General features: G+C 47.0%; 1 protein-coding gene across 2 annotated transcripts in view; it reads right to left on the reverse strand.

Annotated features, from left to right (window-relative positions):
• The window catches only part of EPHB1 (EPH receptor B1), a gene marked incomplete at both ends in the record, with an annotated part of 425673 nt that overhangs the window by 140880 nt on the left and 267693 nt on the right, over positions 1 to 17100 (reverse strand). For both annotated transcript variants that reach the window (XM_082839068.1, XM_082839067.1), the window contains one exon: positions 110 to 265. In XM_082839068.1, coding sequence (XP_082695194.1) covers positions 110 to 265 — 156 coding nt within the window. The remainder of the gene's footprint in view (positions 1 to 109; positions 266 to 17100) is intronic.

The following is a 17100-nucleotide window of genomic DNA, read 5'->3' on the forward strand; positions in this document are numbered from 1 at the left end:
GTACTATGCAATTGGAGGATGCTGTCTTAAGTCTTCCCTGCCCTAGGCCCACCACTTGCACTATCAGACAACCAAACTCCCCACCCCAGAGCCCCTGCTAGATACTTACTAGTGCATGCCACTTCTGGGGGGTCAAAATCTGCCCGGTAATAGCCAGTCCGGCAGGTGCAGATGGGAGATGCCTCTGAAGGGGATCTGCTGTTGGAGGGACAGTGGGAGCAGCCCTCAGCTTCCTGGTTGGCCTTGAACATCCCGGCAGGGCAGGCTGTAACACAAAGATACCATCTTAGAAATAATGGAAGAGTGGCAGTCAGAGGCCCTTCCCTGGAACTGGAAAATGAAACATTCTGTCACCTTAAAAAGGACATTGAGATACCCCCTTGCACAAAGTGAGCATTTCGGATTGAGGCAACCCCTACTTAACACTTCCAAGTCTTCAAACATCCTTAGTGAAGTATACCTTCCTGGTACCAATGGCTTCTCTCACTTGAACAATATGAATAATGATTCTTCCCTTTCAGGCGCGTCAAGAGATTTAATTGAGAAAATGAATTAATGTGTAGCGCAGTGTCTGAGGCATAAGTGCTCTACAAATGGTTATTCCCTCCCTCTTCCACCTGTTAACAGTCATGGCCTTACCCTGATTCACTCAGTGAAGAAATTTCACCTGGGCCTCGGATGGAAAGAGGTCCTGGTTGACAATGAACTGGACCCATGGTTCTTAAATCCCATGTTTCAACACACATGAGGGAAACTGTGAGCTGTGTTAACACTTATTATGAATGGTGGTAAAGGGCTGAAATTCATGAGTGATTCTTTAAGAAGAAATTAAAGTGATTTCAAGGTTACTGGCTTAACAACAACATTCTCCCTTAATTGCATTTTGAAATGCTTTGGGGGGGGGTGGGGCAAAGCAGGATGACTCTGTAGGCAGTGCATCAGGGAATGTGTCATGCACTTGGTGTCATCTATCATGTACATGTCAGTGGGGAAGATTGGGAACACCTGGTATAGCCCGATGCCCACTGGAGCTTTTCTCAGATATGAGGCACTTATTCTCCTTGCTCCATGGGTCAGCCTGTGAAGAGCCATGCCCCAAAATGTCTGGCTCTAAGCCATCCCTCAAGCTTTTACCATGCCTCATCTACAGAGACCTTTGACTCCAGACATCTGGTCTCTGCCTTGCTGATTCCACAGAAAATTGCCCCTGCCTGCCCTGCTTCCCTGAGGCCCTTCCTCACTATCTCAGCTCCTGACTCTTCTGGTCCCCAAGAAACCTGCTCTGGCTTATCCTCCTTTGAGACCAGGTAAAACTAATTTCATGGTCAACTCATTTGGCTTTCTTACGTATTTCACTAATTCATTCAACAGACATTTACTGTGACCCTGCTGAGAACCTGATCCAGGGAATTTTGAGAACAGAGCCTGCCCTCAAGGAGTTCTTGATCCAATGAGGTCATACAGTTGCAATACAATGTGATCGTTGCCATAGTAGACGTACCATTATAAAGGTTTCTACTTATACAAAGCTCATCTTCCCAAATATACTGTTCCCTCCTGGAAAGTGCAGAGTATTCTTTAACAGAAGCAGTAGCCACCATCTCTTAACATTCTTGTTAAGTGCTTTGCATGCATTCCTCTATGGGGTAGCTATGATTAGCTCCATTTTGGGACACTGAAAGGTTAAAAGAGTTGCCCAGAATCACACAGTGGGAGAAGTAATAGCGATGATATACATATCAACTATGTGAATAATATCCACAGCTTTTCTACCAAGACAAGAAAGAAGAACCGTTTCCTATGCTGGGTAAGTTTTCTCACTCCTTTGCTCACTTGACGTGAGGTATAGGGTTTCAGTCACTCTGGAAGTGCCCCGGGGCAGAAGCTCATCTTGACTGGGAGGGAATTTCTGAAATGGAATGTCCTGGAATGGCATAACCCAAGAGTGTTCAACGGAGTCCATGTCCTTAGGATTGTTAACACCTGTTACTTACAAAAGGGGTCTGTGGTCAGATATTTTGAATCTGTGGGTTTAAAAAGTTCATCTCGGGCTTCCCTGGTGGCGCAGTGGTTGAGCGTCTGCCTGCCAATGCAGGGGACACGGGTTTGTGCCCCGGTCCGGGAAGATCCCACATGCTGTGGAGCGGCTGGGCCCGTGAGCCACAACTACTGAGCCTGCGCGTCTGGAGCTTGTGCTCCGCAACAAGAGAGGCCGCGGCAGTGAGAGGCCCGCGCACCGCGATGAAGAGTGGCCCCTGCTCGCCGCAACTAGAGAAAGCCCACGCACAGAAAAGAAGACCCAGCACAGCCAAAAATAAATAAATAAATGAAATTAAAAAAAAAAAAAAAAAAAAAAGTTCATCTCATCTTTTATTACAGAATTTTTCAGAATTTCCCCAAATGGGATACAGAATGCTGTGTTTTCTCACCAAGAAGCCCTATACTGTAGAGCATCTCCTGGGATTCAAGTTCCATGGAACGTACTGGGGTAAATGTTGTCTAGGCGCTACAATAAGGTTCTTAAGGATTTCTGTTGTAACCCATGTAAAAATGGGCCACTTGCTACCCATCTCAGTACATTCAAATAAACTTCTTAGTAGAAAGAAAAAAAAAAATTCAATCTCTACGAAAGGCTCAACAAATAAAACACCAAAAGGAAAACTCTGAATGGTACACCTAGTATCCTAGAATTTGGCTTGCTGATCTATCTTTCCAAGCCCACTCAGTAAAGTCTCTCCCCCTATTTCCTTCCTCCTCTCTCTCTTTCTTCTTTCCACATCTCTTCCTTATCACCCATGAGAAGCACTTGGCCCTTTCTATTGTAAATCTCCCAGCGTTTCTGCACCCCATTCAGTTCTGGAGCTGGAGAACACAGAGAAATCCCAGGCCTGTGCTGCCCAAACCCAGTGGAAGCTCTTTCCCTGGAAAGTGGGGGAGAGGAATGTGGAGACTCATGCATTCACTGGAGTCCTGCCACATGTAATTTTCTTAATGTATCAATCCAAGAGACACAAGGTGTTCTCACTTTCTTTCCAGCATTTAAAAGCCTCCTTGCTTTACATTTAATAAGTTAACAGCATAAACAACCACCCTGATGTCCACAAGTAGCAGAGGGATTTAGAAAGTGTCTTCCTCTGAGATTTCTGATGAAGGAAGGCAGAACTGGGTGGCTCTAGACTCTGACAGCCACAGAGGGGGGAAATGAAGGAGAGGGAGGCCAAGCTGAGCTTTAAGAGAGAGAAGCTCAGAGAAGGGTTAGGGTGAAAGGCCCTGGGAGGGGGTATGACTCCATCTGCCCCAGGGCAGTGAGCACCAGGTAGTGATCAAACAGTCCCGGGTCCAATTCCTGGCTCTGCTGGATCCTAGCTGGGTGATCACTGGCAAGCTATGTAATCCTCACTTCCTCATCTGTATAAAGTATCCATAAAAAAGAAATTTAACACTTCTCACAACAACTCCCACAGGTCATTAGAATTTATTAAACTCAAATATGAAAATTTACCTATGCGCAGTAAGTGTTAAATAGTGCTAATTACTCTTTACCTCCATGTATCCAGTCCCTTTTGAAAAACAAGTTTTCTTTCAACAAACTTTTAGAATTGAGGGTTAGAATATAAACTTAGAGTCCCAAAGTCGGCAAATAAATCCTGGAACCAAACGGAAGAACGTGTTTCTGCACAGATTATTTTTGTTTTGTATAATGGGAGGATCATTATATCTGTAAAATATATTTGATCGATAATTACAAAATGGATGAAACTCATTAATATTCACATTTCATAAGTTAATATTTTATTAAAATCTATGTGTAGGCATTCCCTAATTTATAAAGAAACAGTATGCCTAGGTTCATTTATTGAACATTTGGCCTATAACTTTTTTTTTAACATCTTTATTGGAGTATAATTGCTTTACAATGGTGTTTTAATTTCTGCTTTATAATAAAGTGAGTCAGTTATACACATACATATGTTCCCATATCTCCTCCCTCTTGCATCTCCCTCCCTCCCACCCTCCCTATCCCACCCCTCTAGGTGGTCACAAAGCACCGAGCTGATCTCCCTGTGCTATGCGGCTGCTTCCCACTAGCTATCTATTTTACGTTTGGTAGTGTATATATGTCCATGCCACTCTCTTGCTTTGTGGCACAGATATACAATGGAATATTACTCAGCCATAAAAAGAAACGAAATTGAGTTATTTGTAGTGAGGTGGATATACCCAGAGTCTGTCATACAGAGTGAAGTAAGTCAGAAAGAGAAAAACAAATACCGTATGCTAACACATATATATGGAATTTAAGAAAAAAAAAAAAGGTCATGAAAAACATAGGGGCAAGATGGGAATAAAGACACAGACCCGACTAGAGAATGGACTTGAGGATATGGGGAGGGGGAAGGGGAAGCTGTGACAAAGTGAGAGAGTGACAAAGTGGACTGTAAGTTGTAAGCACACCTGGACTATATTTTCTCATAGAATTAATGCTTTAAATAATGCTTAAAGTGCCAGGCTAGTCCACAAAGCCTTTTTTAACTCACCTTGTACCAGACGCCACTAATGAGAAATAGAAGTGAATAAGATTGTTATTTTACTACAAATTTACATAGAACAATAAATAAGAAAATTGTGCTGCTCCTTGAGGAAAAGGAGCTTTAATTAGAGGTGATACGTGGAGCTGCTGGGTAGAATGTAACAAAGAATATTTAGACCAAGGGAGGTAAAAGCAATCACCTCAGCCCAGAGAAATCACCTGAATATATAAAGTGGTTGGGAGTAACACAGCGGAGAATGGTGGGGACCCCAGCAGCCTGCAGACCTCACGTCTGCCTGCAGGCTCAAAAAATAACAATTAAATACTGCGATCATCTAATCAAGCACATATCCACACTGTCAAGAAATTTTGAAGTGGATAGCACAGCTACTTGCTTTAATATCATTTCAAAACTCAGGGGTTGCCTTTCTCTTGATTTAAAATTATGGTCAGCGTTGTCACTACAGTCATGAACCTCTCATTCAACTAAATTTTACAGATCTAGGTGAGCTTGGCACCTTGCTAGAGGAAAAGAGCAGAGCACAGAGGGTGAGGAACAGACCCTGGGAAGTGCCCGCCTTCCTTGGGGGGTGAGGAAGGAGGCAGACGATGGAACGCTGGCTGATTCCCACACAGCGTCGTCTGTGTTATGCTTATGTGTGCACAGGGTTGGGGTGGGGGACCCGTCAGGCAGGAAGTGGCTGACTTGGAGGATCCATCGCTATGAGACGAGGACCAGAAAAAGCATTTTCTTGTGGGGACTACGAGGTGAGATTCAAGAGAGGCGAAGACAAAGCTAGAAAGAAAGAGGTGGAAGAACAGGAGAGGTAGGAAGGGGAATTAGGTCAGACAGTGCTCAGCTCCATGTCAGCCAGGAGGGTTTCATCACCATTCCAGGAGGTGGGTGGGAAAGGAAGAGTCGCTGTGTATTCCCACAAGACCTTTGTCCATGGAACACCTGTGAGGTGGAGGGCTGTACATTTCTGACACCAGCGCAGCCCAGATGGCTTCGTTTCCTTAAGAAAAGGGGGTTGACTTCCCTCCATTGTAGGGGATCACAGTTCTGACAAGGTGATAGATGCAGCTTTTAGGTGGCACCCCACATACACACCTCTTTCCCCACCTCTGACTTTGGCAGAGAGGAAGAGATAAGACGTGAGGTCCCTAAACATGTGTGCATTTTCCATTCCCCAAGCAAAACATGCAGCACTTCCCTCCCCCTTCAAGCAAGAAGGGACTGGTATGCGTGACCTCCAGCTGATATCCAGAAGATCACCTTGAAACGCCCACCCAACTTCTCAGAGTCTCGAGATGTAACAAATTACCTAGTGTTTACGGTGCTCTTGAGAACCCCGTCCCCTGCCATCCCTGCACACAGCCTTCCAGTGACACTAAATCCATCACCTACAGTACTATTACTTTATAAAGAAACAGATTAAGTGTCTCATAAACAGTGCAGTGATTGAGATAATGGAAAGCACCTCTCGTCCCCATCTGCAACATCAGGTTATGAAGCATTTCCAAGCAGCCAGGAAGAGGAAATTAATAGAAGCAAGAGGGAATAACCACTTTTATGCAATTTCCTCAGGAGATAGTGGACCATCTAATCTTTATTGGAGCCCTTTAACCTGTCACTCAGCACTCGCCAGAGCCTCTTTAGCTCTCACAATTTTTCCTGATATCCAAGGAAGATAAAATGAAAACCTCATAACATTATTTTATAATTTTTGTACGTGGAGTGTGCACACTGCCTCTGCCCCTGCCCCCTCCACAGAAGCCTCGCAAAACAACATTTTTATGCAGCAGGAATGTGGGAGAGCTTAACTATTCCCGGTGCATGGTCCAGGGGTGGGTCCCAGCTTCTCTGCAGGAAGGAAGTCTCTCCTTGCATTTTAAATGTGATGCTTCCCTCCACCGCTGTCTTCTGTCCTTGCTTTTTCTTTTTAATAATCTGATTACTGCTCCTGATCTAATTTTTTTTCCCCAAATGAGTTTGCAAAGGTTCATGCCAATGAATATTCATCCCTGCTTAAGAACCGGGTGCCTTTTTCTCAAGGCAGGTGCAGCCTAGCAGCTGGCACGGGCAGTGTGCCTACCTCGAGAGGTGACAGTGAGAGGGGCAAGGCTCGTGTTCCTGGTGGGGAAGAAAGAGGTAAACAGCCCTGGGCTCACTGCCTCTCAAGCTCCCCTTGGTCTCCAGGCTCTGCTGCTGCTCTGGAAGACAAGCAAAGAGCCAGCCGCTCTGGGCAGATGCCGAGATCCCTGGGATGGGCGTGGCGGGTGGGGCAGGGGATGGGGACAAGAGCTTCCTGCAGAGCATGCGCACAGCTCTGCACGGCTCTACTCACAGGTCTTGTGGCCTCTCATTGAGCCCCGTACAGTATTTAGAGTCACACCTGCAGCTCAATGCCTCCCTCATCTTCACATTATGGGGGCTGACCCCAGGGGTTCTTGACTCTGGAACTCCAGATGTGAAACTCCAGGGAAGGATGTGTGCCGGGGTTCCTTGTCTATGCTTATAAACAGTCTTTGCGTTTCCCAGAAATGGGTCTCCCTGAAGAACCCCAGGCCATCCCAGTGGGACCCAGGATCTGGTGAAACCCTCATTTCCCCTTATAGTCAGGGCAATGTGTTGAGAAAACCACTAGCACAGAAGTAGTTCCCAGGCATCCAGCCAGCCAGCCAGCCAGCACTCCAACTACTGCACTAGATTGAAAGTTCTCTGAAGGCTGATGCTAGGTGTCACCATCTTTGTATTGTCCTCTCCCTGGTACTGAGCACAGGCCTTACATGTAGGCACATGCATTCTGCGGCTGGTTGAACTGTAACTTCACTGAAGGCCTGCTGTGATAAGACCCAAAGATAAAAGCTGCGATTAAAAAAATAATAACAACAACAATAATGACAAGAGCTTAACATTACAGGGTAAGAGGTGACTGGCACTCTCCTACAAAGTGTGGATTCTTAAAACTTTTCTCCATTAAGACCTTCAAAATGTCCAGAGTTTTGATCCAACAATTCTACTTCTGAAGAAAAAGCAAGGAGATGTGGAAAAAGATTTATGTTAACGGATGCTCACACCACTGCTATTTATAATGCAGAAGAAAGGAAGGAAGGAAAAAAAAAGAACTTAAAAGTCAAATAATAGGGTATTCACTAAATAAATTATGGAACATCTGTATAGTGTGATACTACACAGTCATTAAAATTATGTCATGGAAAAATTTTTTAAGTCATTTTAAACTATAGAGTATGAACATCGTTATACATACACACACAAGCATATACATATATATGCAAACATATATATATATAAACCATAAGCAGTAAAATAAAAACTGGGAGTGGTAGCAATGGTGATGATTTTGTGCTTTTCCATAATTTCCCAGTGTTTTGCACTGTATACACAGGACTCGAGTAATCAAAGAAAATCTCAATCACTACATTTTTAAATTTGGCGGAGGACACAAAAGTATGGACAGCAACCTCCAACCCCAAGGAGCTGCGATGAGCAGGGCAGGTCAGAGTGGGCTACTTACCGAGGAAAGCTCTACACCAGAGGCGGAGGTGCCCTGTGCCAGAGGTCTTTGGAGGAAGGGGTAAGTAAAGGAGAGCTGGGAAAGCTGACTGGAGATGGTGGCACATGCACAGGCCTTGAAGGACAGGTAAAAGTTGATGCAGAAATGGGAGGGTGAGGCCAAGGGAAAAGAGTGCCCCAAGCATCAGAGAGAACAGGACCCGCACTTGCCCGTAGGGAGAGGGAACCTGTAGGGAGAGGGAACCTGGCAGTAGAGACTGCCAGGCACACACAGCATTCAAGGGGCCACAGCAGGAGGTGACCTGCGGCGCTCGTGTCTATGTCAGCCTGCACACACGAGGCCAAATTGGTCTCCAGTCCCTGTCTCCATGGGCCCACCTCCAGCTGTAATGGCCTGCACAGAGGGAACACTTAGCTGTGTCATACACTCGTATCACTCTCGGTGACGCTTGCTGAAATTGACGAATGCTGCAGGCACCTTGACACAGAGGAGACTGTAACTTCCCGTGCTATTAAGCTGCTCCGGCAGCAGCAGCAGCGAGCCTAGCATGCATCAATCAGCATGGAAGTTGTTAAAGACGTGGGGTCAGGGTCAGGGGCACTTAGCCTTGGTGGAATGGGGAGATCACTGGTCAGGACTGAAACACGACAAACAGAAGGGCAGTGTCCCAAGGGGGAGGGGCAGGCCCTTAAGTCCTGATGGCGCCTGTCCCTAGGGAACAGCCGGGCACAGCACAGCCAAGGCCAGGTTCAGGGAGGGAGGCTGGGCTGGGCATCAGAGCCTCTCAGCAGGGAATTCAGGGCTGCATCCTGCAATCCTGGCCCAAGGTCAGTGTGGTTGGGTAGTGGGGTAGCATAAAGCAAACCCAGGGGTTTTCTGTGACCTACGCCAGAGATTCTCAAACTGTGGTCTCCAGACCGACAGCAGAAGCAGCATCACCTGGGAAGTTGTAGAAACTCAGAATCTGAGACCCCACTCCAAACCTACTGAACCAGAAACTCGGGGGTGAGGCCCAGAAATCTGAGTGTCTGCAAGCCCTCCAGGAGATTCTGATGCAGCTCCAGGTTGAGAACCGCTGCTCTAGACCTCCAGGTAGAGAGGAAACATCCTGGCCTTGGTGTCCGTGAAAACTGCCACTTACTGGTTATGTGATCTTATGAAAGTTACTTAACCCTCAACCTCAGCCCCCTCCTCTGTAAAAAGGGGTACTAGGGTAACTTCCTTCTTATTGCTTTGTGAAGGTCAGTGCAAACTTTCTGGAATGTAGCATCTCCTCAGTAAATAGCAGCTGGGTGTTTCCCGCAAGGAGCCAGGCTGAATGTTTTCATCAATTATTCATTTTAAAGTATTTAAATTGGCCACTTAATGTCAACTTGGAGCTGTGCTCGGCACTGGGATCCACCAATGGATGAAACACGCAAAGAGCTCTCCCCCATGGAGCTGACATCCTAGTGGAGGAAGACAGACTCTAAACTGGAAATTCCAACGGAGGTAATCAGTGTAGGAGGCCGGATCAGGGACCTCTCTGAGTCTGGGAGCGTCTTGGGCAAGTGAGGTCTAAGTCAAGTCATACAGAATGAGTAGGAGCCATATGGGTTGGCAGAGGTAAGGTGGGTGAGTGAGGGGAAAGAGAGAACCCTCCACGTGGAGAGAGAAGCATGTGCAAAGGCCCTGGAGAAAAAGTACGACTCAGTCAATAAACTGAGAGCAGTGTTTCCATGATCCATCAACGTGTAGTGTGAGTGCCACGGGCTCAGGCAGACAGTTGTTCGTGGGCTGGGCAGGAGTCAGTTGGCAAGGGGGAGGCTGAGTCTGGAGAGGTAACCTGAGCTCATGGCAGCCCCTGGACTTTATCCTTAGGTCATGAAAGCCACAGTTGGGTTTAAGATGGGGAAAACACACGCATCAGATTTTTGTGTCTGAAAGATCACACTGGCTTCTGGGAAGACAAGGGAGCAGAGGAGTGGGGACAACTAGGGGGAGACACAGGAGTCCAGAAAGAGTGATAATCACCAGGGTAGTGGGAACGGTCCAGAGTCATTTAGAAGAAGGGGATCTGGTGATTACTGGGGATCACTCATTCATTCAGCAGAGCCCCTACTGGGTGCCAGGCACTGGGCCAGGTGACCCCTTGTCTGGCTTGTACCCCTACTTTCCTACCAATGCCAGAAAGCCCTCCCTCCACACTTCAACCACTTGGGCCAGGCATTTTCCGCTTCCTGGAGCTCTCTTTTAAAAATTCTATACCCTGGCAGTGGGTTCTCTGTCCCGATGACTTTGAGGGGGTTGAGAGTGACATTAGGAGAGGGGAGAGTAGGGAAGGTGGGGGGCGGCTCCTCTGGGAACTGGCTAGGTCTGCTCCCCAAGTCTGCCCCCTCCCCACCAGCCTGCAAACGGGGCTGGAGGAGCCCACCCACCGAGGAGGGTCCTTCAGACTCAGGAACCCTTCGGGACTTTGGTAGGGGAGGGGCCTCTAGCTGAGACCCACCCCCAACATCTACTTGAGGTCACTGGACCTTGGAGGTGCAGTGCTACCAGGGCGCCTTCCCAGCGGGCCACCTGGACAACCTTGGAGCCGCTTCCTAACCTTCAGCCCAGCAGAGCCCTTTCCCTTTTATACACTTGTCTTATTTGGGGAGCATTTCCTACGTGCCCTGAGTTCGATATAAGAGAGTCACTTTCTTTACCTTGGGAAAGAAGAAGGCTATTGTTGAGGAGTGAGGGCAGATGTGCAGGGAATCAGAAGTGGAAGGGGGCCTGGAGGAGCCCTCAATCCAGAGGGAGCAGTTGGCCAGGGAGGGCGGAATTCTTTAGATGTGGGGCTCCAGGGGCAGAGGAAAGCCTCCTGGAGAAGAGCTGATGTCACAGCCAGGTGGTGAAGGAGGTGGGTGAACCCATGCTGGGGGGACAAGGCGGGAGGGGGGCTGTCCTTGAGAAGAGAGCAGAAGCACCCTGCCAGCAGCAGGACAGATTCCTTTAAGGGAATATGGGCTTCCCGTTTCCTTCTCCACCACCAGAGAGATGCTTCCCGGGGATCCTGGGACTCAGCAAAGAGGAAGTGAGGGTCAGATCGCTTTGGCTACTCCAAAGGGCCCCAAGGTTCTCTATCTTGATCCGACCCATTAGGCCACAGGGCTGCCGGGCCTAGACCCCCCACTGCTATGCCAGGGGAAGGGGAGGGCAGGGAATCCCCACATGTCCCCTCCCCAGGCCCTGTCTCCACCCACGTCAGAGCCCGGCTGCCAGCGTTCTAAAAGCGCCGTCAATCTGGTAGCTCTGGGCAGCAGGCAAGGGGACATATGCTGGCAGTCAGGCTGCTTCCCACATTTTCGAACTGAAGTGCTTATTTTACCCTTTGAGAAAAGCCTTATTTTTAAGTATTCCCCTGACACAGACCTTGATGGATTCCCTTTAAAATATAGTTTATAGCAAGTCTTTAAGATAAACGAAGGTGACTTCTTACTGCATTTCTCAAGGCTAGACAATGATGAAAAACCACCCAGGGCTCCTCGCTCTTTCCTGTGGCCGGGGCAGGGCCGGCCACCTGCACGCACATAGACAGCCAGGTCTGGGGAGTCATCACACCCAGAGAAAGCACTGCTGTCCCCTAGTCTCTCCGCTTCTCACAGAGCCAATGTGAAAAATACTAAAAAAAGAACCGTGTTTGGGTGCATCACACAAATCTCATTTCCGCTCCAAAACCTGACAAGGCAAATAGTACTCTTCTCTCAGGGAAGGTTGTTACTGTTTCCCCTTTTCTAAGCTTCCTCACCCCAGGGCTTTGGTGAGTCCACAAATCACATGCAGTCAGGCTGCAAAAAGACCTTAGAAACACCCTAGAACAGGGTTAGCCCATGTAGCTATGATCACCAAGCCCCAACGCCGCCCATGACTGACATCACTAATCAATCATGGCACTCATTCCCACTCAACCCAGACCAGAGCTTAGAACTTTTAACACAATGTCCTAGGCAGCCACTACCCACAGATCAAAGTTGGCACATCCCAGATCTATGATGGGGAAACTAACGACCAGAGAAGGCAATGAATATCTTGGCCAGAGATGCACAGTCAGTGGGGGAACCAGAAAAAGCCACAGAGTCTGCTCCACTTGCCTCATCAGGACAAGCTCGCTGCAGCCCTGGGGTGCTCACTCCATCCCTGTCCCTACCTACCTCGACTCCTTTTCCTTTTCATCTTTGAGGTCAGCCCCACAGCACAGACTCCATTCCAGCCGGAATGCCACGGCACCTAATTATTCTCTCTGTGTGCATCCGGGGAAGAGCTGCATTATGTTTAAGTAAGTGGAGCTAAGAGGTGCCACATCTCAAGAGAAGGTCAAGTGCTGCATATGTATAATATAAGATTAAGATTTTCCCCTTCTGCGGTGTACTTGATAGAATAATTTCACTGTGACCTTTACAGAAACCCAGGAGTAGAAATGGGCACAGTGGAATTTCCAGCTTCTCCCTAGGTCACAAAGTCATAAACACCATCAATCTATGGCACTATTACACACCATTCAAGTGGGATAAGTGAGCAAAATAGATGATTTTTATTTTTTGGTAATGACAAAGCAAAAGCATTGAGGCTGAGATTCTCAAGCTGGATGACCAGAGCTGTCTTGACAGATAAAGGACAGGAATCCTTCCCTCATGCTGCCCTGGCCTGGCCTGGTGGCACAAAGAGTGTGGCATGGGCCTTCCTGCAGAGTGTCACAGAAAAGGGGCCTGTCCAAGGTCACAGAGGAAACAGTTGGGTCCCCTGCCAGGAGGGTGTGTTGGGCCCTGTCTCAGCTCCTCAACTGCAGTGGCAGTGGGTGTACCACTCAGTAAGTCCCAGTGTCAACTCCAAAAAACAGGAAATAGCTGTGAGTAATAATCAGTATTGAAATAATAAGGTTATACTCATCCCAAAAGATTCTCCAAGTAGGAGTGAACATGACATTTATCCAAAAGGCTGAAGGACGACAAAGTTGGAGGAATATGTTTTGTCTGACCCATGACTTTGCTCAGGAACCTCACCAAATCTGAACAGGGAAACAGGGCTCATGGATTCTGGAATAGAGAGGATGCCATCCTTGGGCGCAGCTGAGCAGGGCCGCCCAAGGCACTGGACCCCTGGAGGCCGTGTGAGTGGCCCAGCAGCTGTTGTAAATCAGAGCAGTTGGGAGAGGGCTCCTGCTGCAGGAAGGGCAGAAAAGGGTTGAAGAGTTGTATTCTCTCGAGTGACCATTTATTCCCAGGTGCTGAGAGGTAATTTCCAAAGTGCTCTGCGTCCTCCCTATTTGCAGTTCCTGGATATACACTAGCATCACCGGCTGCCTTCAGATTTGTCAGTTAAACATGATTAAGGGGGAAGCTTCCAGCAAAGATCAGAGGTGTGAAGGGTGCACTTAGCACTTAGATCTTGGTGCATACCTAGGGGAGGCCGAGAGAACCATCCCTCTGAAGACACCACATGAGGGAGGGCCTAAGGAAGGAGCGGCAGGTGCAGACCTCCGGGAGAGCCAGGAGGAAGGAGTGGGGAGAGCGGGCACAGGCCCTCCTGGGCAGCTTGGGAGAGTACCTCCCCAAACAAAACAAGTCTGGGGCTGAAGGGCTCACAGGAGACTACTACCCTAACCCTCCACTGCAGAGGAAGGGGGCTGCTTTTCCTTGCCCACCCACTCCCCGCCAGCCTTTGGGTCAGGCCAGCAGAGGCCTCTTATTAAATGAGAGACTAGCCTTTCCTGCAGAGCACAGTTGGGGCGTAATGCTGGGCCCTCTCCTCCCACCCTCAGGAGCCTTCGAAGGCAAGGTCTGTGGGTTGCCAAGCTGACCTCCACTGGCTAAAATTGGTTACAAAATTGTGTCAATATTATTAATAATAACAATCAGTATTTAAATAGCACTTATCAAGGGCCAGGTACTCGGGTGCTCAGCATGACCTCACTTCATACTCATAACAGCCCTAAGAGACATAGGCTACAATTATTCCCATTTTGCACATCAGGAAACTGAGGCTCAAACAAGATCAGCAGCTTGTCTGAGGCTCCACAGCCAGTGGTGGAGCCAGGAATTGAACACAGCCTGCCTGACTCATTGGTTGGAATGTTTTAAAATCAAATAAATTTCCTTGCAACCAATAAAAACTAGTGTATATCATGTTAAATGCAAACTATGCCAACATAACTTCATGGGGAAGGAATACCAGCTTCTGAGTTACAGACTCCACTACTCCAGAGCCATAGGAAGCAAGTTCTGTCATCTTTTTGAGCCTTGGTTTCCTCATCTGTAAAAATGGAATAACTGTCCCTATCTAATAAGAGTTGTTTTGATCATTGAATGAGATAATTAATATAAAATGTTGGGTGCAGTTCCTGGCATGTATTAACTACTCAATTAAAAGTAGCTGTTAATATTATTCTGTTATAAAATTGTAATGTGTTCACTATAGGCAGTGTGTTATCACCTTGCTAATGTTCTACATTTTTTATAGTCAACATTTGTCCCACCACATGGAACATTCTCATCAAGGTTTAATAATGCGTGAGCCTCGGCTTGAATTGCTAAGATTTAGGGATGTAAACAGAAGCATATGTGACTTCTGGGCAGTGACTGTCAAGAGAGAAAGATAGCTGGAAAGTAGACATGATGGCTGACACTCAGGCAGCCATCTTGGGCTGTGAAGATATCAGAGCAACAAGTTTGAATATACTTGGGTCTCTAACACCAGGCTGTGGAGTGCTCTACCAGCCTGCATATATTTTCCATGATAGAAAACAAATCTCTATATTTTAAAAACCGAATTATCTTACATGTTTTCTCTTCCTCATAGACAACTGTAATCCTAACATACCATTTCTTTTCAATGAAACTTTGTAAGAAAGACAGTATCATTCCCATTTCACTGGCAACGACATTAAGGCTCAGAGAGGTAAAACAACTTGCCTGGTATTTCACAGCTAATCTGTGGCAGAGGCAGAATTCAAAACCAGATCTGCTTGGCTTCAAAGCTGATACCCTTCCTGGTTATATTTACTAAGATAACTTATTCATGGGGGTGGCAGCATTCTGTATTTATGGGCCTGTGCACTTAGGCTTGAGAGTGACATGTTCAAATGCACATGAGTTCGGATGAGAGGCTTGGGAAAGGGACAAGATGTATTGCTTTCCTGCTCACTGAAGTCATCTTGCCCTACTTTCCCTGCTTCCAAGGGGAGGGAGGAAAACCAGCTATGGTCTATGTCATATACTGGCTCTGAGCCCTCTGAGTCCCCCTGCCTGCCTGGACTCCTGACCACGTGTAAAAAGGTGATGTCTTGTTGCTGGGCATTCTGCAGAGGCCTGCTCTGAAAGGCAAATTCATCCACCCTGTGGCTTCCGGTGGGCAGAGGGAAAGGAAGGCAGCGTCAATGGTGAGACAGGCTGATTTTCCAGAGGACACGTGGGCAGCCCAGCAGCAGGTGGGGGCTGAGTATTCACTGGCAGTCACTGCTCCCACCTCCAGTGGGTGCCAGCTTCCTAGAACATAAGATGTTTGCTATAGACATGACATATGGGCACTTGAATTATTATTGTTTACTACATCTCAGTCCAAATATGCCAAAAGAGGCTATTACCTTTATGCCAACTTCCCAGATAACTTCAGAATGGAACAGAGGACAGCCTGCTGTCCTCCAGCATCGGGGGCACAGAGCAGTGAGGGCCAAGGAAACCACATGCATTGAAGTCTGGATTTCCTCGTCATCAGACTAATAATCATTATAATCCTATGAAACTTCATTACTGAATTCCCCCTTCACCATTTCTACACTTAACACTCATTTGTTAATAACCAAGATAAAGGTCCATAAAACAATATTGCTCCCGTGTAACATGTCTTTCTCCTTGCTCTAAATAAGATTCCAGAATTTCATCAGAGGAATATAAGCGCTTCACCAAGATGTGTCAATTATTTCAAGATGAAAGGTATTCGATTCCCAAATTCATCAGTGGGGGCTGAGAATGTATTGGTTCATCAAGCAAAGCACATCTCTGGAAGCACTCTCACCATTTGGGAATCAAATAATAATTGCAATATGAACACCTTGACTTCTTAATGGATTTTTTCAAGCTAAAGGGTTTCGACACATTCCCCACCAACCCGCTCTCAGATTCATCTTCTTTGCAGACTTCTGAAATAGTGAAGGCACTGGTTTTATTCCTCCCATTTTGCAGAGGAAGAAACTTGGATTTTCAACTCAGAAGCTGAGTGACTTACATAAACAAAGCATATTGGAGGCAAAGGAAAGATAGGCAGCAGCTCTTTCAATTTGGGGCTGCAATCACTTGACTACACAGCTTAAGAAATATCATTCCTTGGATCCAGGTGCTAGGCAGGCAGCCGGAGATACAGAGCAGAGTAAGCTAAGGTCCCCATTCTCAAGGAACACAGGCCTAATGAAAGAACAAAATACTAACAGTAATTATAAAATAGCATGATTAATGGGAAAAGAGAAGCATGTATAAGAGTGGGGAGAAAAGAGGCAATCCCCTCTCTGTATTAGTTGGGAGAGAGGAGAAGTCTCTTGGAGAAGACAGCTGATCTGGGTTTTGAAGCATGAATAGGAGTTTACTAAGTAGATAAAATGAAGGAAGGCATTCAGGCAAAGAAAATGGCATGTGCAAAGGCATGGTGATTGGGAAAGAGTCAAGGATGTTTAGTAGTTTGCTAGTGTCCTTGCTGTAAGCCCATCACCAACCTAATCAACGAGAAGACTTTGTCTTCATGGGGAGAGATATCAGCTGTTTCAAATAGGCTGGAATTAGTCTTGAATGGAGGCAGAATGTTGCACTGAGTCTTGAAATAAGTAGGAATCATGGATGTTTCAGGGACACACACTTGCATCCCCCAATGCTGAGTCTCTCTTGATGAGCGCCTGCCTCACTCTCCCACCTCCTTCCGACCTCCCAGAGCTAATTAAAGAAACTCTTGGACCTGGCTGATTCTGAATAACAGGATATGGGTGTCTCAGCCCTGGATGGGGCTGCCCAGCCTTCCTAACCC

This window comes from Leucopleurus acutus (assembly GCF_964270905.1).
Source record: "Leucopleurus acutus genome assembly, chromosome: 5".
NCBI classification, from domain to species: domain Eukaryota; kingdom Metazoa; phylum Chordata; class Mammalia; order Artiodactyla; family Delphinidae; genus Leucopleurus; species Leucopleurus acutus.